This window comes from Mesoplodon densirostris, chromosome 14, assembly GCF_025265405.1.
Source record: "Mesoplodon densirostris isolate mMesDen1 chromosome 14, mMesDen1 primary haplotype, whole genome shotgun sequence".
Lineage (NCBI taxonomy): Eukaryota > Metazoa > Chordata > Mammalia > Artiodactyla > Ziphiidae > Mesoplodon > Mesoplodon densirostris.
Genome location: NC_082674.1, coordinates 51,784,330 through 51,810,224, shown reverse-complemented (window position 1 = coordinate 51,810,224; position 25,895 = coordinate 51,784,330). Strand labels below are relative to the sequence as shown.

The window sequence follows — 25,895 nt, the reverse complement described above, 5'->3', positions numbered from 1 at the left end:
GGGGATATGGGGATGTCTGTATGCATATGGCTGATTCACTTTGTTGTGCAACAGAAACTAACACGGTATTGTGAAGCAATTATATTCCAATAAAGATCTATTTTTAAAAAATAGTTTCTCAGATTGCAAGTCCATTTTATTAAGCTTTATATTATTGATGTTAAGTACCTTAAAAATGTTTTGAATTTTTTTTTAAAGTACATACTCCTAGCCAAAAACTTCTATCAAAGATTTTTATGAATATAATGCTATTTGAGAACTATTTACAAAGTTGCTATAAAGTATAAAATAGCTATTTATGAAATATTTTATATATAAATATAGCTGAGTGTACCCATTTCTTAAAGAAGGAAAACTTTCATTTTTTTAAACAGACCAAGACCTATGATTCTGTTACAGATAAATTTATGGATTTCTCCTTTGAAAAGGTAACCATTTCTTTCATGTATAATTGCACATTGTTTTCTGACTTCCATGTTATCTACTTTTGTAGTTATACTATGTCAAAATGAAAATATACTTTTTTTTTCCCTCTTAAAGACACACAGTGCTTATATGCTGTTTTACAAACGCATGGAACCAGAGGAAGAAAATGGCAAAGAATACAAATTTGATGTTTCATCTGAATTACTAGAGGTATGAGTTAATTTAACTTTAGCAACAATTTAAAAGCATTTTAAGTATTTATGCAAGTATTAGTTCTAGAATATAAAAGCAGGCTATATAAACAACACCATTAGTATCTGTAATCCGAGGTAGGCCTTAACCCTGTTTACAGATAGTCTCGGTAATACTGACATACAACAGGTGAATGTAAAGTGAAAGAGATTAAAGGGAGTGGAAAACAATTATTAGTAATAATTGAAGAAAAATAAGAAAGGTAAAAATGGTTGATGGAATAAGCGCAAGCTCACAATTAACTTGTATGGTTGGTGATATTCTTGGATTGGGTGATAGGACTGTGAATGTTCCTTTTCTTATACTTCATGTTATACACAAGAGTACAGTGTATTTTAAATGCATTTAAAATATGTATTATATATATTTTAATATGTGTCTCATTTGTAGTAATGAACTCTCTTCGTTTTGTAATGTAGTTAAGTGATAATGTTAGGGGTTTATAAAAAGTGTGCACACTCGATGTATGTTGTATCATTGTTGTAAACTGACTTGGCCAAAAGTACAAAAAATAAATCTCCAGAAAGGTATACCTGATACAAGTGTACTTTTCCATGTAGACAATTAAACTTTTACTCTCTGACTGATTGATATTTGCACTATTGTGGTCAAGTCTTAAAACTGAGTGGATTATGTTCCCCAAACACTTTTTTTTTTTTTTTTTTTTTTTTGCGGTACGCGGGCCTCTCCCGGCCGTGGCCTCTCCCGTTGCGGAACACAGGCCCCGGACGCGCAGGCTCAGCAGCCATGGCTCACAGGCCCAGCCGCTCCGCGGCATGTGGGATCCTCCCAGACCAGGGCATGAACCCGCATCCCCTGCATCAGCAGGCGGACTCCCAACCACTGTGCCACCAGGGAAGCCCCCCAAACACTTTTAATGGTATCTTGCCTACCTGTAATTTACTGATAAAGAGCCAAGAATATTATCTTCTTCCACACCCTCTAAATTAGGTTTACCAGCAGAATTAGATGCTTCACTAGATGTCAAGCTATTAAACTCACCTATTTATACAAAGATTTATTTCAACTGCTATCATAATAGCAAAATAAAATAGATTATAATCATCATTATGTGCAAGACTTTGTGTCCCCAGGGTATTCAGACAAATGTACACCATGTTCTAGATGAGGACCCAACAGTATTTAAAGATAGCCACCCACATGTGAAATAAAATGAAATTTTACATAAAACCTTAATGATGTACAGTTGGCATTTGAAGAACACAGGCTTGAACTGTGAGGGTCCACTTACACGTGGTTTTGGGTTTTTTTTTTTTCAATAAATACAGGATCTATAAGTAAACGTGAATTTCTTTTTCACATTGTTTTCTTTTTTAAAAAATTTTATTTATTTTTGGCCGCGTTGGGTCTTCGTTGCTGCACGTGGGCTTTCTCTAGTTGCAGCGAGCGCGGGCTACTCTTCATTGCGGTGTGCAGGCTTCTCATTGTGGTGGCTCCTCATTGCGGAACACAGGCTCTAGGTGTGTGGGCTTCAGTAGTTGTGGCTTGCAGGCTCTAGAGCACAGGCTCAGTAGTTATGGTGCACGGGCTTAGTTGCTCTGTGGCATGTGGGATCTTCCCAGACCAGGGCATGAACCTGTGTCGCCTGCATTGGCAGGCAGATTCTTAACCACTGTGCCACCAGGGAAGTCCCTTATTTTGCCAGTTTTTAAACATAAACCTGTCTCTCATAAACTGTTCTTACCAAAATATCAGCCTACCATAGTTTTCATGTATGTTACCAACGTTAACATAATTTTATTCATTATATATTTGCTCTTCAGACAGATGGGATTTCAGAGTTCTTACTTGCAAAAATTTAATAAATAAATTAAAAAAAAAAGAAACAACGTGATCACTTGAGGTAACCAGATAAGTAATGATAAATTGGATCAGGTTTAGTAACAACTTCCATATTCCATTTACCTGGAAAAAAATCAACATAAATTTTAAGTGCATGTATATTTTTTGTTTCTTCTAGAGCAAGTCTTATTTTGTCTAATAAAAATATTGGTAAAATGTTATGAAGCAAATGCTTTCTGATGTCTAATGTTAACATTTTTTTCTTCAGTGGATTTGGCATGATAACATGCAGTTTCTTCAAGACAAAAACATTTTTGAACATACATATTTTGGGTAAGCTTGGCAGATTTAATAAGATTTTTTTGTTACACATTTTTAAAAAATCTTATTTTGTAAGAATTTTAACCTATTGTTTTCAAATTCTAGGTTTATGTGGCAGTTGTGTAGTTGTATTCCCAGTACATTACCAGATCCTAAAGCTGTGTCCTTAATGACAGCAAAGGTAATATATGTATAGACTTAGGTAATTTCTTCAAAATTGGTGACTTTAAAATAATTAAATCTTTTTTGCTTAATTTTATCTTTTCTTGCAGTTAAGCACTTCCTTTGTCCTAGAGACATTTATTCATTCAAAAGAAAAGGTATGTGTTTTATTTCGTAAACTTTGTGCCATTCATGTCATTTATCAGATATCTTTTTTTTTTAATTTAATTTTTGGCTGCGTTGGGTCTTCGTTACTGCGTGGTCTTTCTCTAGTCGCAATGAGCAGGGGCTACTCTTCATTGCGGTGCACAGCCTTCTCATTGTGGTGGCTTCTCCTGTTGTGGAGCACGGGCTTCAGTAGTTGTGGCTCATGGGCTCTAGAGCACAGGCTCAGTAGTTGGAGCACATGGGCTTAGTTGCTCCACGGCATGTGGGATCTTCCCGGGCCAGGGCCTGAACCCGTGTCCCCTGCATTGACAGGTGGATTCTTAACCACTGCACCACCAGGGAAGCCCCAGATATCACCTAATACCTTCAGTAACTTCTTTTTCTTTTTTAGCCCACAATGCTTCAGTGGATTGAACTGTTGACCAAACAATTTAATAATAGTCAAGCAGCTTGTGAGGTGAGGTGAAAAATTCAACAAATAATGCATAGCTTAAGATTCACTTTCTTGTTTTCTTTTGTTCTTAACTTAAATGCTATAACAAAATTGGTTTATCTATTATAAATCATAGGGAGCCAGTGTAAGTTGTTCCTAAAATTACTTGATTGCCAAGAGAAATTTATAATTACTGTATCAAATTCATTACATTGATTAAATAATTGATTTTTAAGTTACTTAAAAATCCTTGGGTTCCCCCCCACCATGTATTGGAAGGAAAAAGTATAGAAAATTCAGAACTGTACCAGATATTTCTTAACTACTTCTGCATGCTACCAGAAAATACTGAAAAATGCATATCTCCCTTCCCCCTCTGAATAAAAATGCATATATCCCAGTAGGTCAGTTTATGTCCTATTTTATCTTTTCCCATATTACATTATAAGAGAAACATACATCCCTAAGGATAGTATGCACACAGGTAATAAACACTTAGCATATTGCCATCTTACTATCGTTTATCATGTGTGATGATCTCCCAGAGTGGTGTGTACCTTTCTAGGAATGCAAGTCTTATAAATTCCCAGAAGTGGGAGACAGCAGCGTAGTGTACAATAGATGAAATTAGTTGAAGATTTTTTTCAGATGTAGAAGGTTTTTAGAAAGATTTTATTTTTTTGTTTTTTTCAGTCGGTTTGTTTGAATTAGTATTGAAACAAGGTCCACATTTTGCTTTTGTCTTGTAAATCTCTTTTCATCTATAATACAGTTGACCCTTGGACAACACGGGTTTGAACTGTGTGGGTCCACTCATACACAGATTTTTTCAGTAAATACGTACAGTACCATACAATCTGTGGTTGGTTAAACCTGAGAATGTGGAGGAACCTAAGATACAGAAGGTCAACTATGGGACTTGAGTATCTGCAGATTTTCGTGTATGCTGGGGCTCCATACCAAGGAGCAACTGTAGTTACCTTTTTTTTTTTCCCCTCCGTACCACTTTCTCATTTGTTCTGCAGGATTTTCCACATGCTGGCTTTGATCTAGTGCATCCTTTGGGTGTTATTTAACATATTCCTCTATTCCCTTCCCTCTTCATGATTTTTAAAAAACTGTTCGGTAAAAAAAAAAAGAAACAAAAAAAACCTGTTCAGTATATGCAGAAGCTTGATAAGGTCATAAATTTTTTTTGTTTTTGTTTTTTTTAAATAAAGTTGCGGCTTCAGTTTTTTCACTAAGGATTTGCCTCTGGAACTCTCTCAAGGAGTTTAAATTCCCTACAGTTGTCAGTAATTATGTGTGTGCATAAATAGGCAGTACAGTTCAATAGAGGAGTTAAATATGTGATTAAGAGATACCTTGAAATTAATTGTCTTAGCTAAGCGTGAAGAAGAGTGTTTTTTGTTATCAACAGAACATAAATTGGTTTTAAACAGAAAGTTTATCATACTCAGATCTTATATTATTAATAGGAACAAAAAATTCTGCAGTGTGACATTTATGAAGTCTAAGAGGAAAATAGTATTTGACTTTATTAAGAACTGCAGGTTGTCATCATGTAGGTTCTACACCATAATGTAAATGGCATCCATGGAATTCTGTATTGAGATGACCTTGATTATGACTTTAGACATTTTAGATTTTACACTTTCTACCAATTGAAGAATCTTTTTTGGTAAGAATTCAAATGTCAACTAGAATTAAAATCTTTGTGTGATTTTTATCCCAATTGACAAGTATTGATTGATTGTTAAAATCACACTATTTACTTACAGTGGTTTTTGGACCGCATGGCTGATGATGATTGGTGGCCAATGCAGATACTAATTAAGTGCCCTAATCAAATTGTGAGACAGGTAAGAAAAAATTTATTTGGAAAAGAAGTGGCTTTCAAGTTTGTTCTGAATTTGCCTGTGAATATATTTTAACCCAGCATTGAAAGTAGTTTGAAAAGATCGACCTCTTATCACAAAAGTCATTTTGCTCTTATTTTCACCAGCTTCTTTTGGCAAATCAGCTATCATTCCAGTCAAGTGATTAAAATCATTCACATTTCCTGGTTATAGGAAGATAGCTATAACTGCCTATTTTCTCAGATCCTACTTTGATGTATGAGTTGTACTGATTCTTATTCAGATCCTTAGATATTCTAACCATGGTAGGGTACTGTAATGGCCTTGAAAGTTAAATGAATAGTGTATAACTTATTTCTGTGACAGATTCTCAACTGTCACATGAATCAATTTGTTTTTCTTAAATCACTGGAAAAATTAACAAGGAAGAAAAATACATATGCATTTATGACACAAAACCAAAAATTTAATCTGAAATATGCTACTTTCAGTTATAATTGAGATACAATTCTTAATCTTTATTTTTTATTTTATTTTATTTTTTTATTTTTTGCGGTACGCGGGCCTCTCACTGTTGTGGCCTCTCCCGTTGCGGAGCACAGGCTCCGGACCCGCAGGCTCAGGGGCCATGGCTCACGGGCCCAGCCGCTCCGCGGCATGTGGGATCCTCCCACACCGGGGCACGAACCCGTGTCCCCTGCATTGGCAGGCGGACTCTCAACCACTGCACCACCAGGGAAGCCCGAGATACAATTCTTATATCATAAAATTTAGCAAAACTTCTCAAAGTGTAAAATTTTGTGGTTTTTAGTATATTCCCAAACATGTGACCATTATTTATCTAATTTTATAACACCCCCAAAAGAAATCCCATACTTACGAGCAATCACTTCCATTTTATCCTGTTCCTTCTCTGCAGCCCCTGGCCACCGTTAATACACTTTCTGCCTCTTTGGGTTTGCCTATTCTCACCATTTCATTTGAATAGAATCACACAGTATGTGGTCTTTTGTGACTGGCTTTCTTGATTTAACAATGTTTTCAAGGTTTACCCATGTTGTGACTTCTATCTGTACTTTATTTCTTCTTATTGCCAAGTAATATTCTATATACCAAATTTTGTTTATCTTTTCAGCAGTTGATGAACATTAGTGATGTTTCCACTTCTTTGCTGTTTTGAATAACACTGCTCTGAACATAGGTGTACAGATATTTGTGTGGACATGTGTTTTCAGTTCTTTTGGATATATACATAGGAGTGAACTTCTGGGTTGTAACATTCTTAGGGACTACCAAACTGTTTTTCATGATGTCTGCACCAGTTTACATTCCCACCAGCAATCTGTGAAGGTTCCAGTTTTGCTACATCTTCTTCAACATTTGTTTATTGTCTTCTTGATTTTAGCCATTCTAATGGGTGTGAAGTAGTATCTCATTGTAGTTTTGGTTTGCATTTCCTTAACAATTAATGATAGTAAACATCTTTTCGTGTGCTTATTGGCCATTTGTATATCTTAATCCATATTTTTTGGATAAACTTAAATCGCATTTCCTTCTCCTAGTCATTGAAATTCTGATAAGCAGCTGTCCTGCCCTACTCCACTCTTCTGAAAGAGATGGATACCAAGTTTTCTTTCCTCTGTATCTCCACTAGTAAAGGAGGTTTCATGAAGCTTTGTATTTGGTAATCTCTATTACTGAAACCTATAGTTTGTTTTTGCTTTTTCCCTTATAAAATTGTTTTTCAAGCTAACTCTACCTTTTATCTTCAGTCTGTAGTTGAGACTCCAGGAAAGCTTTAGAATGTCAAAAGGTAATCTGTGGGCAAAATATAAATGGGTAGCAGAATTTTTTTTTTTTTTTTTTTTTTTTTTTTTTTTTTTGCGGTACGCAGGCCTCTCACTGTTGTGGCCTCTCCCGTTGCGGAGCACAGGCTCCAGACGCACAGGCTCAGCGGCCATGGCTCACGGGCCCAGCCGCTCCGCGGCACGTGGGATCTTCCCAGACCAGGGCACGAACCCGTGTCCCCTGCATTGGCAGGCGGACTCTCAACCACTGCGCCACCAGGGAAGCCCAGGGTAGCAGAATTTTTAATCATGTTCATTTTTCAGTGTCTTTGTTACCTGATGTAAGTTGACTCTTAGGTTGTCCTCTCTTTTCATCTCTAGATGTTTCAGCGTTTGTGTATCCATGTGATTCAGAGACTTAGACCTGTGCATGCTCATCTCTATCTACAGCCAGGAATGGAAGATGGGTAAGAAGTATACCTTTTGAACTGGAATTTTTATTTATTTATTTACTTATTTAACATATTTATTTATTTATTTGGCTGTGCCGGGTCTTAGTTTCATTGCGGCATGCGAACTCTTAATTGCAGCATGCATGTGGGATCTAATTCCCTGACCACGGATCGAACCCGGGCCCCCTGCACTGGGAACACGGAGTCTTAACCACCAGACCACCAGGGAAGTCCCTGAACATTTTATTTTTAAGTTTTTTGATGATCTGCCTACGAAGTATTTTTAAATATCCACACTGAAATATTTAGGTTCTCCTATTTAAAAATAATCTGTAATAATATAAATCAAGAAGGAAAACTTTTGTTTTATTTTTATTTAATTGCATTTTCAAAATCCTCTACAAGTAACCTTGACTTAATCTTTTTGTTTTGATTTCAGCGAGACATAACTGGAATCCAACTATTTGTATTATTATAATTGGTATTCATTATTACAAAGATGAAAGATAAATTCAGGTTTCTAAAATATTTCTCCTCCCAAAATATCTATCCCCAGACTTCATACTTTCTCTAAGATATATAAAATTGTGTTTTCAGGTCTGATGATATGGATGCTTCAGTTGAAGATATAGGTGGTCGTTCGTGTGTCACTCGATTTGTGAGAACTCTGTTATTAATCATGGAACATGGTGTAAAGCCTCACAGTAAACATCTTACAGAATATTTTGCCTTCCTTTACGAATTTGCCAAAATGGGTGAAGAAGAGGTGAGGCTATATCTTGTTTATTTCTGGTATTATGTACTTATTTTCAGTATTTAAAACTTAATTGTTTTTATTTTATATTTTTAAATCATTTTTTTTATTTTTAGAGCCAGTTTTTGCTTTCACTGCAAGCCATATCTACAATGGTACATTTTTACATGGGAACCAAAGGGCCTGAAAATGTAAGTACAATTCTGTCTCATATCAGGGATTTAGAGGCCATGTTTTCAAGTTTGCATCATAGAAAGATACTAGATTCCTTTGAAGTCCCTTCTAGCCCTGATATTAAATGATTTTAAGGGTCTAAGTTTGGTTGATATTTTAAATGGATATAGCAAGAGAAGAAACAGTCAAGTGATAAACTTCACTGGTATGGCCCTGGATCAAAGCAAATAAATTTAGGCAAAATGACCATCACCTGCTTTAGGGTCCTATCAGTAGCATGTTGTGTTTTGGTGAACATTTTTGCTGGCCATGTTTTTAAAGCCCTTTGCTATATTAAGTCTGTCAGTCTTCCAAAAATTCAATTCATAATATTAAAACTATTACATCAATTTTGTGTTGTCTGTAATGACCACATTGGATTGAATGCTCTATCTTATTTAATCCTTGTTGCAGCCCTAAGAGGTAAGTACTGTTGTCATCTCCATTTTACAGATGGGGAACTTGAGGCATAAAGAAGTTAACTTGTTTCAGATCACAGTGAGTTAGGCTTTGATCCTTGGTTAGACTCCTGAACGAAACTGTTAGCCACTGTGCTGTAATGGTTCTCCAAATATGTACTGTTATTATCTAATTTCAGCCTAGATGGCTACTTATTTAGACTGCTTTTCTTTTGCTTTGTTAGATCATAAAATCTTTTCAGTGTTGCATTTCAAACCCCAAATGAATATCTCTTTGAAATACCTACTGTTTGGATTATCTGAAAACTGCAAATATGGATTCCTTAATTTGTGTAACTGGTATTTTTATTAAATATGAAATACCATTTTATCATACTCATATAAATTTTGTTCCTGATTTATCTTCCAAAGAGCTTGCCTGTAAGAAAAAAAATTATTATTAAAGAATTTATATCTTTAGGTAAGGTAAATACAGTATTGGGAATTATTGTTCTTTACAGTTCTGCCTGTTAAATCTAAAATTGTCCTGAATGTGGTTTAGACTTTTAAAGTTAGGGTTAGGCCTTTGAGTGGTTATTTTTCACAATACATGCTCCTGCCACTGTCTACCCTGCATTGTTATGTAAGACAATCAAGCTCTTTTCTCTCAACATAATGTTAAAAAATAATATCATATTAAAAATGAATTGTGTTATGTTCTAGCCTCAAGTTGAAGTGTTGTCAGAGGAAGAAGGGGAAGAAGAGGAGGAGGAAGAAGATATACTCTCTCTGGCAGAAGAAAAATACAGGCCAGCTGCTCTTGAAAAAATGATAGCTTTAGTTGCTCTTTTGGTTGAACAGTCTCGCTCAGAAAGGTGAAATGTTTCAACATTCAAAATGCTTAAAGCATGTTTGATTTTATTCTTTTTACATAATTGTTTTACCATTATTAACTCAGTAGTTTTTGTTACTTAATTCCTTTTAAATAATAACAACACTTTCCATCAATTCTTGTAGCATAAATATTTCGATCCTTTGTACCAAACTCTTACTTTGCCTGAGTCATGTTAGAAATATACATTGAAGAAATATACAGTAAAATATCTAGCAAAATTATATGTGCATTCATCCTTTGACCTAGCAACCCCACTTCTGGGATTCTGTTCCCAAAACACCAAAAGATGTATGTGCAGTGCTGTTTATTGAAGCAGTGTTTATAAACAGCAAAAGACTGAAAATGTCCACAAAGATGGTACAAGTTGAAGAAACAGAGCATCCACTTGATAGAGGACTCTATAGCAGAAGAAAAACAGGCAGTATGGAATGTATGTGTACTACCATGGAGAGATCTTTAAGATACATATCACTGAGGTGAAAAAAAAAAAACAAGGTGGACAAAAGTATATATAGTATGCTACTTTTTTTTTCTTTTGGCCACGCAGCATGGCTTACAGGATCACTGAGTCCTAACCACTGGACCACCAGGGAATTCCCTTTGGTATGCTACTTTTTAAGAAAGGGAGGCTGTGGGACACAAAGTGAGTGAGAGAGAGAGAGAGAGAGAGAGAGAGTGTGTGTGTGTGTGTGTGTGTGTGTGCATGTGCAACCAAGCCTCATTATTCATGGATCTCCAATTTGTGAATTCTCCTACTTAAATTTATTTGTAATCCCCAAATCAGTACTTGTGAAGCATTTACAGTGATTTGTGGATTACAGAATGTACAGAGTGGCAAAAAATTGGCGTTGACCTGACACACACTTCTCCAGCTGAGGTCAAACATGGTGACACTCTGCCTTCTTGTTTTGGTGCTCAAATTGTAAACAAATTTTTGTTTGCAATATATGCCACATTTTTCACATTTATGCTTTTTGTTGGTGATTTGGATGTTTAAAAATGGTCCCAAGCATAGTGCCAAGTGCTGTCTAGTGTGTTCCTAAGCTCAAGAAGGCCATAATATGCCTTAAGGAGAAAGTACACATTAGATAAGCTTCATTCAGGTTTGAGTTACAGTGCTGTTTGCTCTGTATTCAGTGCTAATGAGTCAACATTAAATCAGGTGTCTTTAAACAGAAACACACATTATACAAGGTAACATATTGATCTATTGATGGAAATGTTATGACCAGGGGTTCACAGGAACCTAAGTGTATGTTTTCCCTATGAGCAGTGATTCAGTGTTCACTAATTCAGTGTTCGCAGCTCTTTATAGAATGTAAGTACTACAAATAACAAGAATTGACTATTTTTCTAATTGAAGACTAAATTTTTTAAAATAAATTTTTAAAGTTTCCAGTGGTTGGGGGAGGGGAAAACAGGCTGGAGGGGACAGGAATGAAAGTTTGACTTCTTTGAATATAGTACACTGTTTTGTTTTTTAGATTTATCTTTGGAATCATGTAAATGTTTTCTATAATTATAATTTAATAAAATGCAATCCCTAAAAATCAAAAGCAGACTGAAATAAATGAGCCTAACTGTATATTGAGTTGGTGACATAGCCACTGGAGAGGAATTAAAGTGACTTTAGAACACATTGATTTAACTGTAATTTTTAGTGGGATGTACCTGAAGGACAAAAAGAATTGTAAAATTATCCTCAAGTGTTTTACTAATTATATTGTGAGTAGTAGTATAATTAGAATTATTATTCTGAAAATGTATTATAGAATAAAACAAATAGATAATTGTTAATGTCATTAGAAACCAAGATTTTCAGAGAAAGAAAAGAGAAATACAAATATAAAATTGTAGGATGTTTACATAACTTCTTCAAAACTAAATTTGAATTTGGGAATATCAGTAGAGTTCATGGTATATTTTGTCTTAAGCAAACAAAAAATGTATTATGTATCTCCATTTTCTGAAAAGGCCTAGAAATCCTGTCCAACCCAAAAATCAGTGAGTGGCCCTGGCATCTAGATAATATTTCCCACTGAAAAAAATCAAGGTTCCTTGAGAAAATGGCTAATTCCAGGCCTTGGGCAAGAAATGAATGGGAAGCCTCGAACATTTTGTCATTTTGGAAAGCAAGGAGGCTATCAAAGACTACTGAGGTCATGTTAAAAAGTCTCAAGAGTCAACTTAAGGAGGTTTCTACTGGTCACAGATTGGACAACTTGAGCATCAATAATAGTAATAACTGCAAGTGGACTAAAACACATCATGGATGTTTACATCCATGAGTTCATAATGATACCTAAAAACAAAATTTTAAAAATTATTGACAACTTTTGGAGTATATTAAGAAACCAAGTAATAGTTTTGGAAACTTACTAATAAAGGAACAATATCAAGTATTTATCCTACCTGCAAGAATTATACTTCATGGCAACCAAATGGTAAATGAGAGGGATGTTCATCGTCATAGAGGTATTTAAGCTAATAAATGAGCAAGTAATGCTGGAATTAGGATATCAATATTTTGCATCCCAAATGCAATAATGGATCTAGGAAATGATCATCATGGGCTGAAAACATTACAGAAAGAGGGACAGCTTTTCATTGTGTGCCTCCTGATGAAAGTTCACACTACCGTTTATAAGGTATCCTTGATTAAAAAATCAAACCTAGATCTGATCAAGTCTCTAGATCTAATAACTACCAGTTTATAGGAAATACGGGGACAGAGGAATATGTTAAAACAACACACCAAGGATATAATCAGCAAAATGGAAATGTGGGAAATTCTACAGGTCAAACCACCTGCTTTCTTCAACAGATTAATTGCAAGATAAAATCGGAGGGGAAACCAGTTGTCTAAAAGAGATTTAAAAGACATTTCAACCAGTATCAACAGAGGACTTCATTTGGATCCTGATTCAAACAAATTATAAAAAAATTTTTTTAGAAACTTGAGGCAATTGTACATTTGACTGGATCTTGTATGATAATAAGAAATTGTTAATTTATTTTAGGTGTGAATAATGTTAGTATTGTTTATGTTTTTGAAATTTATGTTTGGGATATGTATTGAAATTTATGGACTAAGTGATAAAATATCTGGAATTGCTTCAAAATAGTTCATATTTGAACGAGTAGGAGGTACAGATGAATCAAGACCGACCGTAAGGTGGTAATTTGCAAATGAGTGATGGGATGCTTACAGTATTCTATTTTTGTGTGTGTTTGAAATTTTCTATAAGAAGTTAAAGAAATATGCAATCATTTTAAACTTGAAAGTGAAATTCTCTATTTCTTAGAAGTTCGTTTTGTTTTGAAGGTTCTCATGTCAAAAAAAAGCTCTCTAAATTAGACCCATCCTAGTGTTACAGTACACCAAAATATTGAGTTAATTAAATGGAAATAAAGTAGATTTGGACTTCCATGTACCAATCTTGGTATTTTGAAAAATTGTCTAAAAGATGTCTAGTGAGCAAGTCTAGCTAGCAGAAAGTTCAAAAATCATTTTATGATGGTGGCTTGGTACACTTGTAATTGAATCAACAATTTTGTTATGTGTCATGATGCAAATGGCTATAAAGTAGTATAGAGGAAAAAAAAACTTATTTCCACTAATGTTTTCTTTCAGGCATTTGACATTATCACAGACTGACATGGCGGCATTAACAGGAGGAAAGGTAATACCATCTCAATATTAGACCACTTGATAATCACAAAAATAACAACAAAATAGTTCTTAAATGAACAACTTTTGCTTTTAACAGGGATTTCCCTTCTTGTTTCAACATATTCGTGATGGCATCAATATAAGACAAACTTGTAATCTGATTTTCAGCCTTTGTCGATACAATAATCGACTTGCAGAACATGTAAGTGCTGAGAAACAGTCTTAAAGTTTTTTGGTAATTTGTAGAAGAATATTCTGAAATTATCCCTTTTGTTTTGTTTTGTTTTAGATTGTATCTATGCTTTTCACATCAATAGCAAAATTGACTCCTGAGGTATGTAGACATCTGTTCATTCATGTTTTTCAAACTGCTATCAGCACTGACAGTGCTTTCAAACGAACCTTTCTAATAGTTTTTGGGAAAAAATTTATCAAGGCTTCCCTCATAATAAAACAACCTATTTTTAACTATGTAACTTGAATAAACTGAATTACCTCTTCACATCTTGTCACAAATGTCATTTTCCCAATTAAATATAAATTTACATATAAGTTGAATATATCAGAGTGCCACCTAGATACTGAGCTTTAAAGTTGTTTGGTTTGAAGCATATATCATATTGTGCCTTAGAAGAAAGTAGACTAACCAGAATTCTGCCTAGGTGGAGAAGTATGTATTTTCATAAAATGAAAATGTTATAGCTACTTTGATAATACATGTCAAATATTAATATAAATTATACCTCAGAGAGCAAAGGTTGCTGCAGGAAACTTTTAATCTAAATTTTTCTATAAACATGATTGTCTCATTAACAAGAGTTTTGATACTTTTTTTCCCCAAATTGACATCCAGAAAAATAGATGTTTTCTGTTACACGCGGCTCCCACACAATTGACACTGTATCCTGCGCTCACCCTTCTGCTTTATGAGAGTTCAGGTTCATATGTATGAGTACTGAGCTCTCTAACCTAATACAGCAGATTTAAATGTGATTTGTAGAAGAGTTATACTTCTTTGTTTTCAGCTGGAAATGATGGGTTCAAACAGATCTAAATACACAGTCGTGTACATGTCTTATAGGCAGCCAATCCTTTCTTTAAATTGTTGACTATGCTAATGGAGTTTGCTGGTGGACCTCCAGGAATGCCTCCCTTTGCATCTTACATTCTGCAAAGGATATGGGAGGTAAGTCTTGCAGCAGATGTTTTAGTGTTTATTTTTCTGAGGGCTTTATTTTTCTAACACAATCACTCACATTTTAAGTACTAGTTTCTTCTTGCTTGGGTAACTCAAAATGGTTTTAGTAAGTCACAGGTCAAGGGAAGAAGAGATGCTTTAGTCAGAAGATCTAGGGGAAAAAAGAGTTCTTCCCTAGTGTCTCAAATGTTTAAAGACTTTCTCGTAGGGTCATAAACAGTCTTCAGCTCATCCGAGGTCCTCATTCCCGTATCCTCAAAAAAGATTCCCTGAAGTGGTAGAAGCCCTAGAAATACAAGCCAGGTGCCTTCAGCAGTTGATAGAAAATACAGAGGAAGCACCAACCATTTCCTTTCCTCCAGAGTTAGTGCTGAGGTTACAGAATTTCTTCTTAGTGAGTGTTGGAAATGCCCACTTTCTAGACCAGGGGCCTGGCAAACTTTTTCTCTTCATAGTCCAGATAGTAAATATTTTAGGCTTTGTGGGCCATATGGTCTCTGTTAGAACCATTCAACCAGCCATAGACAAAATGTAAATGAGTGGTCATGGTTGTGTTCCAATAAAAACTTAAAAACAGGCAAACCATAGAAGCTGTAATTTCGGCTCCTGAGAGCCATAATTTTCCACCCCCTACTCTAGATTCCTAGGATTTCCTTTTCCAATGAAAAAAATCTTCCCAGCAGTGTAGTGAGCTAGTTTTCATTCTCACTTATAGTAGCAGAGTGGGCAAACAATCAGAAAAGTAAAGATGGAAAATTTAGAGAATTAAAAGCACTTTTAAATAACTTTGTAAACTTAAGACCTTAAAGGTCATTGAGTTCTCTCGTTGGTCCTGTGTTAGAGTCCTTGGTTATTATAATTTTATTTTGTAAACTAATGACAAATTCTCCTTGAACATATTCCTATTAATAAAAATAAGTTGCTTTAAAAATGGGAAAAAACATGGGTGTGAAACTTCTTTCAGGCTCTAGTTTTCAAAAAACTATTTAGCTTTAAAGTGTCTGATGCACATACCAAAAGTAAGTTTAAAAAAGTAACTGCTCATTCAGTTAGCCTTATATTCTGTTCTTGTCATTTTACTTGTAGGTAATTGAATACAATCCTTCTCAGTGTCTGGATTGGTTGGCAGTGCAGACACCCCGAAATAAACTGGCACACAGCTGGGTCCTACAGAATATGGAAAACTGGGTCGAGCGGTTTCTTTTGGCTCACAATTATCCTAGAGTCAGGACTTGTAAGTCAAATATTCAGAATTTAAGAAACCATTTTGTTGTTGTTCCACGTTTTGTTTTGTTTTTTGTTTGTTTTAAGGTGATCATAATATGCCCATTGTATAATACAGAAAGGCTCTTAGAGATATTGTTTTAAACGCCAAAGTTATATTAGTATTTGAAAACCTATGGCTATGTTTTACAAATATCTATAGTGTTTTGTTTTTTTTTTTTTAAGGATAGGAAACTATGTCTTTTCTTGGGTGATATCACCACCACTATCATTTTTGTTTCCTTTCTTGATAGAATCACAAAGCATTATCAGCATTAGTGAAGAGAGTAATGGGTCAGAAAATCCTGTCTTAAAAGTAACTTGAGAAGGCTAAGAGTAAAGTGGCAATAAAAACACAAAACAAGCTGAGAGAAAATATTCTCTGAAGTTATGGGAGTTAAATGATAAATATCTTTATTGTACCCAGGCCAGAAGGGAATAAACAAAGATCTTGGAAGACAGATGGACAAATACCAAAAATAGATACTTCACACAATAGGTAACTGATTGTAAATAGACACAGAGTATGTTTTCTTTTGTTAGTATTAAAAGAAATAAAAATCAAAGTAGTTAATTTTTTAAATTCTTTAATCATCCAATTTAATTATTAAGATCATATTTCCTAGTTTTCTGCTGAGAGGGCATACAATCAGTGACACTTCAGTAGCAGCAAGCACATCGAATACCCAGATCCGTGTTTTTAAACATCATTTCCGATAAAATGAAACATAGCTCCTTGGAGAAATGGCTGATTTTAGGACTGGGGCAGGGAATATACAAGATGAGCCTGTAGCATCTTGTAGAACCAGAAAGTCAGGAAGTAACTCCCAAAACAAAATGATGGGGTATGTCAAAGGGACATAGAACCAACCTGAAAGAGCTTCCAATGCCCAAAGCTGGAACAATTTGAGAGAAAAAATAATTAACATAGCACTGAATTATAATCCAAAGTATAAAATAAATACCCATGAGCCCATACTGATATAAATGAATGATCGAATAAACAAAGAAATGGAGAAGAGACAAATCTCCCATACAGAAGAATTCCAAAAAATTTATGTACATCTTCCCCCCAAAAAGGGAAACCCCCTTGAGTGTGAGCTTAGTGACTTGCTTTCAAAGAGTAGAGTATGAGGGATAGAGAAAATAACTTTAAGAAACTTGACAAACATTAAGTCAGGCAGATAATTAAGGTTAAAAATGTCACTGATAAGTTATGTTTATAGTATGTGCCCTTGGTATGGTGTGATGCACAGGGCACTTCATCATGTGGTCTTCCTCCCAAAATCCCATAACCTGCGTCTAACCATGATACACATCAGATAAACTTAATTTGAGGGACATTCTACAAAAATACCTGACCACTACTCCTCAAAACTGTCATGGTCTTCCAAAGGAAGTCTGAGAAAGTGTCACAGTCAAGAGGAGCTTAAGGAGACATGACATCTAAATCTCATGTATCCTAAATGAGATCCTAGAAGCAGAAAAAGAACATTAGGACAAAACTATTGAAATCTGAAGTGTGGAATCTAGTTAATAGTAATGTGCCAGTGTTGGTTGGTTCCTTAGTCACAACAAATGCACCATGGTAATAATGTTAACAGGGGAAATGGGAGAAGGGTGTATAGGAACTGTCTGTTCTACGTCTTCTAAAATAAAAGGTTTATTAGGGGAAAACATGTTTCAGTGGTGGGTACACATGGACTGGCAATGGTACTCTGCTCATAGGCTTTTTTTCCTGCCAGTTTAGTTAACCCCACAGTAATGAGATATTTGTGAGAGCTGACACATATGCTGGTTGGTATTTATGTCCTGACTCCTGACCATAAAACCCAACGAACAAAAAACCAAAACGAAAAGAAAAGCTTTTTAGCTAGCTGGCACACCTAACATTCATAATAGTGCTAAAGAAATAGCATTCTCATATACTGCAGCGACACTGTAAGTTAATATTACCCTTATGAAACGTAGTTTAGCAGTATGTACCAATATCCTTAAATTTTTTTTCCCTTTTTCAACTCAGTAATACCATTGCAGGGATTCTGGTATAAGTAAGCCATCCAATATATGAATATCCAACAGCATTATTTGTAAGTGTGAAAAATTTTAAACTAGATGTTCAGATAGGAAATAAATTGCTATGCATCATTTAAAAATTATAATAGTGAAGACTATAGAAATACGAAAACGTGCTTTTGAAACAATGTAACTTGAAATAGGGACCCAAATATTTAAATAGAATCAGTATAACTCAGTAAGAATTAGGGTAACATGGATAGAAGAAAAGCTACAGAGAAATACTTCTAAATCCTACAAAATAATTTTAAGGAATGACTGTTTAGAATATTTAGCGAAAAAATGGTGACATGATAGGTGTCTTAAAATAGTTGAGTTGCCATATAGAAATGGATGATTTGTTCTAAGTTCTCTAGACCCAGGAATTTTTAAGTTATAGCAAGGCAGTTTTTAGAAAGATGGTCTGTTCTTCTACATTGACTTCCCTGTTTGTTCTCAAAGATAAAAATAATTAAAAAGTTGTGGGGGTTTTTTCCCTAGCAGAACTTACTTTTTATTTAAAAGCAAGTAGTTTTTATAGAAATAAGTAGATGGTTAGGTATGTGATAAAGCAAAACAAAATGTTAATTGTAGAATTTATGTGGTAGGTCCATGGGTCATTATTATTATTTTTTTTTTTTTGCGGTACGCGGGCCTCTCACTGCTGTGGCCTCTCCCATTGCGGAGCACAGGCTCCAGACGCGCAGGCTCAGCGGCCATGGCTCACGGGCCCAGCCGCTCCGCGACATGTGGGATCTTCCCGGACCGGGGCATGAACCCGCGTCCCCTGCATCGGCAGGCGAACTCTCAACCACTGCGCCACCAGGGAAGCCCATGGGTCATTATTGAGTAGAATGTTTTCAACCTTTCACAGTGTTCAAAATTTTTTCAAAATAAAATGGTGGGGTAAAAGTATTTAACTTAAACTGAATAATTTTTTTTAATAAAATTATTTTCTCAATTGCAGTTTTATGCAAAATTGATCAAGGTGACACCTTCATGCCAAGTTTTTATATTTGAAACACATACCAAATTGAGTCTAACTGAAAACAGGCTAATCAGAGCAATATATAGGTGATGAAATATGTAGAAATGGAGTATTGTGCAAAAATAAAGTTTAATTTGACATAAATCCATAAAAGAGATTACAATTAATTTTAGAAACCCTAACTGTATTTGCTTTGGCAGTATGATGGAAGTTATCAAATTATAGGTAGAATAGTGGGAGATAGAATTAGTAGGTGTATTGAAAAGGGTTATACTAAGGCATTAGATGCCTTGAGTAGGCTCTGAAGTGAATGTTGTTAGAACGATTAACTCATGAGTCTGACAATCAAGGTTTGAATTCCAGCTCTGCCACTTGCTGTGGAAAATGGGGTAGTCTTACTGTTTTAAGTCTGAGTAAAAGTGGAGATAATAAAACTAATACCAACTACATAAAGAATGTGTTAAATTTAAGCATTTGATAAATGTTAGCAGTTCTTGTTGTTTGTATGTTACCATTATCATCATCATCATCATCATCATCATCATCGTTTCTCGAGGTCAAGTCTGGGCTCCCCTTTTTTATCTGTGTGACCTTGGTCTTTGTTTCTCTAAGATTCAGATTTTCCAATGTATCATCACCTACCTCCAGGATGATTGTGAGGGATTAAATGAGAGAATATTTACAAAGTACCTAGCTTAGTGCCTTGCTAATAGTAACTCCTTTTACAGATGGGTTCAACTAATGAGTCATTATCCTCTCAGAATTATACCATAGGCTTAATAACATTTTCCAGGTATGTTGAAGGAAGGGATTCTTTCTTTGCATGCAAGGTTAGCCTAGAAGACTTTCCGAGATTTTCCAAAGTTAATGTTCTGTAATTGGCATATATATATATATATATATATATATAATCTTTATAATGTAAGTTTACCATTATCTACAAAATAATACTGAATTATTTTGTAGTAATTGATAAAGAAGAGGAAAGCTAAGACCCTAAATTAATGATTTGACATGTCAGATAGCATTATATAGGTCTTCTGGCTCCAAATGCTGTGTTCTTCCTGTTAAACCATATTATTCCCTGAGAAGAAATAAAATGATAAAACACGTGGGAAAATTCTACATCTTGGGAAAGCTAAACAAAAGAGGTTTAAAACTTCCTGTTTATGCGATTGTTGTCACCACTTAAAAAATAGCAGTGACAGAATGGAAGGCGTCTGTTTTTGTCATTCCTTGGGATTTCTCTGGTACCAGTGGTAGAGCAGAAAGATATTAAAAGAGATGTTCATGTCCCTTAATTTTTATTCATTTTAATTTTTAAAGGGAAGAGTGACTTTGTGTTTAATGACTGCTCTTCAGTCTATTTTATATCTTGTAAGCATCTGACAGTTTTGTTTTACATTTTATAGCTGCAGCTTATCTTCTGGTGTCCCTTATACCAAGCAATTCATTCCGCCAGATGTTCCGGTCAACAAGGTCTTTGCACATCCCAACCCGTGACCTTCCACTCAGTCCAGACACAACAGTAGTCCTACATCAGGTCTACAACGTGCTCCTTGGTTTGCTCTCAAGAGCCAAACTTTATGTTGATGCTGCTGTTCATGGCACTACAAAGCTAGTGCCCTATTTTAGCTTTATGACTTACTGTTTAATTTCCAAAACTGAGAAGCTGATGTTTTCCACATATTTCATGGATTTGTGGAACCTTTTCCAGCCTAAACTTTCTGAGCCAGCAATAGCTACAAATCACAATAAACAGGCTTTGCTTTCATTTTGGTACAATGTGTGTGCTGACTGTCCAGAGAATATCCGCCTTATTGTTCAGAACCCAGTGGTAACCAAGAACATTGCCTTCAATTACATCCTTGCTGACCATGATGATCAGGATGTGGTGCTTTTTAACCGTGGGATGCTGCCTGCCTACTACGGCATTCTGAGGCTCTGCTGTGAACAGTCTCCTGCATTTACACGACAACTGGCTTCTCACCAGAACATTCAGTGGGCCTTTAAGAATCTTACACCACATGCCAGCCAATACCCTGGAGTAAGTAAAATGATAACTCTTGTATCTGTATCGTCAAATTGATTGGAAATACCTGTTTTTCCCGTTGTGGGATGTAGTGACAAAATATGGGAGTACAGTCTGACTTTAACTGTTCGTTCTTAAAGATTTAAGGTTTATTTGTTTTCTTGAATACATGTATAAAATGTTATAAAATTGATAAGTGTGTGGATAATTTTTCTTAGGTTGATATTGAAATTTTATCTCTAATGGAACTTACCTATGTTAATTTGTGGTTTTGTTAATGAGTCTTTCATATATACCTAATGAAAAAATTCAGCTTTGTGATACAGTTTTAAGGAAGTGAGTATTTACTGTTTAGATATTATCAACATCTACATGCTATGCTAAGCTGTAAGCTAAACAATATTTTATCTTAGCTGTAGTATTCCCTAGGGTTTTTTTGTTTGTTCACACTATGTTCAAGTGAATGAAATGGCTAAGAGGTGGGCCTATCACAGTACAAATACATACCATCTAAATCTGATCCCTTTTTCTCTGCAGACTATAGGTTTTATTTTAAATTTTCCCCTCTCCATGTTAGGCTGTCATTCTTGGATATTTCTTTTCATTGTTGCTTCTTACTCTTTGTTGTAAGCTCAAGCTTACACCAAGAGGGTATACATCTGGGAAGGGGGTTGGAAGCAGAGTGCAGAATGCTTTTTTTTTTTTTTTTCTCTCTTCTTTTTTTCCTTTTTTGTGGTACGCGGGCCTCTCACTGTTGTGGTCTCTCCTGTTGCGGAGCACAGGCTCTGGACGTGCAAGCTCAGCGGCCATGGCTCACGGGACCAGCCGCTCCGCGGCATGCGGGAACTTCCCCGACCGGGGCACAAACCCGTGTCCCCTGCATCGGCAGGCGGACTCTCAACCACTGCGCCACCAGGGAAGCCCCAGAATGCTTTTTGAAGCTGTTGTCAACCCAGAGGCTAAAAACTGCTAATAAGAAAAATTTTTTGCTTATTTTAAGGGGAGTATAGGAGGAGGAACTTCTTCAAGACATTCAGCATTTACTTAAGAGCTCAGTCAAATGACTGCAATAAAGGGTATTTTAAGTATTGGTATCCTTGAATTATGTGCTACACTTCTTTTTTCCTGTTGAAGGAAGAAAGGACATTAACTGTCCTTTAGACATAATGTAGTGAGTTGTTATTTCTCACCCAGAAAGAATAACCTTATTTCCTGTTAAGAAAGTTAGAATGCCTATAATAAAGGAAAGAAAGTGAGTATATTAAGTACCAAAAGAGGTTCAAAGCCAAGGTTATAAGAATACGGAAGGAGAATGAGAGTCTGCCGAACTTAGAAGGAGTTAGGACAGAATTTATTAAGATTCAGTGGATTTTTCTCTATCGCATTCACATAAATAATCTCCGATTTAGTTACTAAACATGACGTCTGTAAGTTAAATATACCTCTGATGAGTGCTGGATGAGTTAGAATATTTATCCCCTAATGTTGTTAGGCATCAATGAAATGTAACATCTTTATTTTAGAACTTATCAGTTAGAGATTTTTCATGAAAATGGTGCTTAAATCAATTTTTGCCATGAAAAATATGAAGGTTGGGGGTTTCAGGTCTTTGATAAGTATGTATTAGAAGAACAGCCCTTTCCTAACATGCCCATGAGTAAATGAGTTTATAAAACCACAGCTAGTGATTTTACTAAAATATTAGTTCCCGCATTTCATCCATCTTGAGCTGGATCATCTATCAGTCTAGAAAGATCATTCCAAATGTTGGCACAAAGTGTTTTCTCAAAAACAGTATTAATTCAGGTGTAATTGAGGGGTGTAAAATCTTTGTGACAAAGTAATAATTTCTCATTTACTATAGAAAAGGGGGGCAAAGGATGGGCATACCATCTCTGGAACATACATTTGACATTATAAAACTAGTAATTTAAACAGTTTTAAGACTAAAGTTGAACAAGTTGAATTTACTTGTTTTTAATCTGGAAATTCTATTTTAAGATTATTTTCTTTTAGTGAATAATGTATTACATTTTAAAAATAGAATCTACTGCTAATTTTATAACTATTCTTGGATGGTACTGCAACCTAACTTAATTTGTGTAATTTTAAGAACTGGCTAATGAGCGTAACACTTAGAAATGAGAAGCAGATAGATCATCATAATGCTTATTTGCCCTTTTCAGGCAGTAGAAGAACTATTCAACCTGATGCAGCTGTTCATAGCTCAGAGGCCAGATATGAGAGAAGAAGAATTGGAAGATATTAAACAGTTTAAGAAAACAACCATAAGTTGTTACTTACGTTGCTTAGACGGCCGCTCCTGCTGGACTACTTTAATAAGGTAAAAAGATATTGTTTTGTTTTTACAAGTGAAGGGATGGGGGCCATCATCTTGACATTTAAAGAGGAATAATTTAAATTGTTTATAACTGAAAGTTTACCACTTCTTTAAGGTTATTGGGAAAGCATTTAAACCTTTAGACACCTTGGAGGAATTTATATTTTGAGAGTTAATTAGCTACTTTTGAATAGTTTTTATTTTGATTTGGTTTTGGATTATCTATGTGTGTTTTATCAGAATCATAGAATTTTAGGGTTGGAAGGAACTTTAATGTACCATCTTCCACCTAAAGATTAAATCTTCCTCTCTGTGGGAATTCATTCTAACTTATGCTTGGACAGTTCAGTCCTAGAGGTCTCCAGAAATAGCTTACTCCATCTTTGGATAAGTTTCATTGTTAATATGTTTCTCATTTTAGTTAGCCCAGATCTATCTATCTTTTTTAACTATAAGAATTCGCCAAAATACCAAAATATGATCTTTACAGTTAATTGTTCAGAGCTACAGAAGTTATTGAATGACTATAAAGGAATTGCTACAAATTACACTTAATTTCCTTTAACTGTAGAAATTAAGTCTAGGTTAATTTCTGTATATTAAATCTAAGACTGGAGGCTGATGTTTTTTATTAGGCCCACATTTTTTGGCAGTACTTTCTTGAACACTTTAGTATCTTAAGCTAATCAACCCAAGATAAGGTTATTTAAGATTATCTTCTTCAGAAAACTTTAAAATTTGATTCTTTATTAGTATACAAAATGAAATTAACTGTGCTTTTGCCAGGACTCTTTAAAGGAACTCTTTTAAAATTTTGGCATTAATTTAGAAACATTGTTTTCCCAAGGTTTACTGCTTAAAGCTTATTTTCAAAAGAAGATTTGGAGCTTTCCTGATGTGTGTGTGTGTGTGTGTGTGTGTGTGTGTGTGTGTGTGTGTGTGTGTGTGTGTGTGTGTGTGTGTGTGTGTGTGTGTGTGTGTGTGTGTGTGTGTGTGTGTGTGTGTGTGTGTGTGTGTGTGTGTGTGTGTGTGTGTGTGTGTGTGTGTTACGCGGGCCTCTCACTGTTGTGGCCTCTCCCGTTGAGGAGCACAGGCTCTGGACGCGCAGGCTCAGCGGCCATGGCTCACGGGCCCAGCCGCTCCGCGGCATGTGGGATCTTCCCGGACCGGGGCACGAACCCGTGTCCCTTGCATCGGCAGGCGGACTCTCAACCACTGCGCCACCTGGGAAGCCCCTGATTATTTTTTTTAAAAATGAAAGAAAACATCTCATTATAGTACAGTTGTACTATATAATAGCAGTTTCCAGTACCTAATAATGAAATAAAGTCGATTAACAAGAGTAATGCAGCTGCTTTTGGATGATTATGTAGATTATTTTCAAAGCCAACATATGTTTTGGGTGTTTTTTTCCCCTCCTGTTGTTCTTCCCAGTAACTAGCTGATGAGTGCTTCAATAATACCAAGTGTATTTTATTGTTATCTGGAACTTAACATAATGTAGAAGATAAACCCATTATAAAAAGAAACATTGTTTCTACTGAAACTTTAAAAATATTCCTGTCAGCACCTCTCTTCCACCATTGTGGATAATTAAGATTTGACCAGTGTAATACTAGTAGACATAACTTTTCTCTAAGTTGCATTGAGGGTTTCTTATTTAATATTATCTTTTATTATATTACTAAGAACTAGATGTAGCTGTCTCTTTTTTGTAGGTAAGAAAGTAGAGAATCTAAATGACAATTTACTTCTATTTTTTTTATCACCTAAGTGTTCTGTTCAGATTCAGAGTTCTCAAACTGGTCTCTGTTTTCTAGTGCCTTCAGAATACTATTAGAATCTGATGAAGACAGACTTCTTGTTGTATTTAATCGAGGGTTGATCCTGATGACTGAGGTAAATACTTTATTGCGTTTTACTGTAGATTTATTTCAGTTTAATGTTCTCACCCAAACTTCCTGTTTTGTGGATATTTAAAGTTTATTGTAAACTGTTTTACAGGTGTCTGGATTTTAAATACGCAGATCAGTAAATGCTAATTTACATTCCAAGAAGAATTAGGTCACAGTTTTTGGGTGCTATTTTCTTTTTCCATAGTAATTACATACTTTTCCCCTCAGTTTGTATTTAGAACACTTGAAATAGACTAGTTTTATAAATTCATTTGTAAGACTAGAAATGGATGAAATCTGTAGGATTTAATTGAGGACACACATAATTTCTCAAGAGTGTGCTTATTTGACCCAGTTCCTCATCAGAGGAAGCTAGTGAGATTGTTACAGGTGGTTACAATCAGCTGTTAATTTTTCCCATGATTATTGAACATCCACAACTGTGAGATGATTTTAAGTCCACAGAGGTGCATAGTACCCTTTAGTCTAATAATAATGGAGGTAAGATGAAAGTACGTGCCAAGGGC

General features: G+C 35.3%; 1 protein-coding gene across 4 annotated transcripts in view; it reads left to right on the top strand.

Moving 5' to 3' along the window:
• Positions 1–25,895, top strand: part of USP34 (ubiquitin specific peptidase 34) — a 243,180-nt gene that overhangs the window by 199,137 nt on the left and 18,148 nt on the right. For all 4 annotated transcript variants that reach the window (XM_060117859.1, XM_060117860.1, XM_060117858.1 and 1 more), the window contains 19 exons: positions 375–428; positions 541–636; positions 2,750–2,814; positions 2,908–2,983; positions 3,075–3,122; positions 3,524–3,589; positions 5,347–5,427; positions 7,593–7,678; positions 8,261–8,429; positions 8,534–8,608; positions 9,752–9,903; positions 13,558–13,606; positions 13,694–13,798; positions 13,886–13,930; positions 14,678–14,782; positions 15,881–16,028; positions 20,513–21,147; positions 23,319–23,476; positions 25,294–25,372. In XM_060117859.1, the coding sequence (XP_059973842.1) occupies positions 375–428; positions 541–636; positions 2,750–2,814; positions 2,908–2,983; positions 3,075–3,122; positions 3,524–3,589; positions 5,347–5,427; positions 7,593–7,678; positions 8,261–8,429; positions 8,534–8,608; positions 9,752–9,903; positions 13,558–13,606; positions 13,694–13,798; positions 13,886–13,930; positions 14,678–14,782; positions 15,881–16,028; positions 20,513–21,147; positions 23,319–23,476; positions 25,294–25,372 (2,292 nt within the window). The remainder of the gene's footprint in view (positions 1–374; positions 429–540; positions 637–2,749; positions 2,815–2,907; positions 2,984–3,074; positions 3,123–3,523; positions 3,590–5,346; positions 5,428–7,592; positions 7,679–8,260; positions 8,430–8,533; positions 8,609–9,751; positions 9,904–13,557; positions 13,607–13,693; positions 13,799–13,885; positions 13,931–14,677; positions 14,783–15,880; positions 16,029–20,512; positions 21,148–23,318; positions 23,477–25,293; positions 25,373–25,895) is intronic.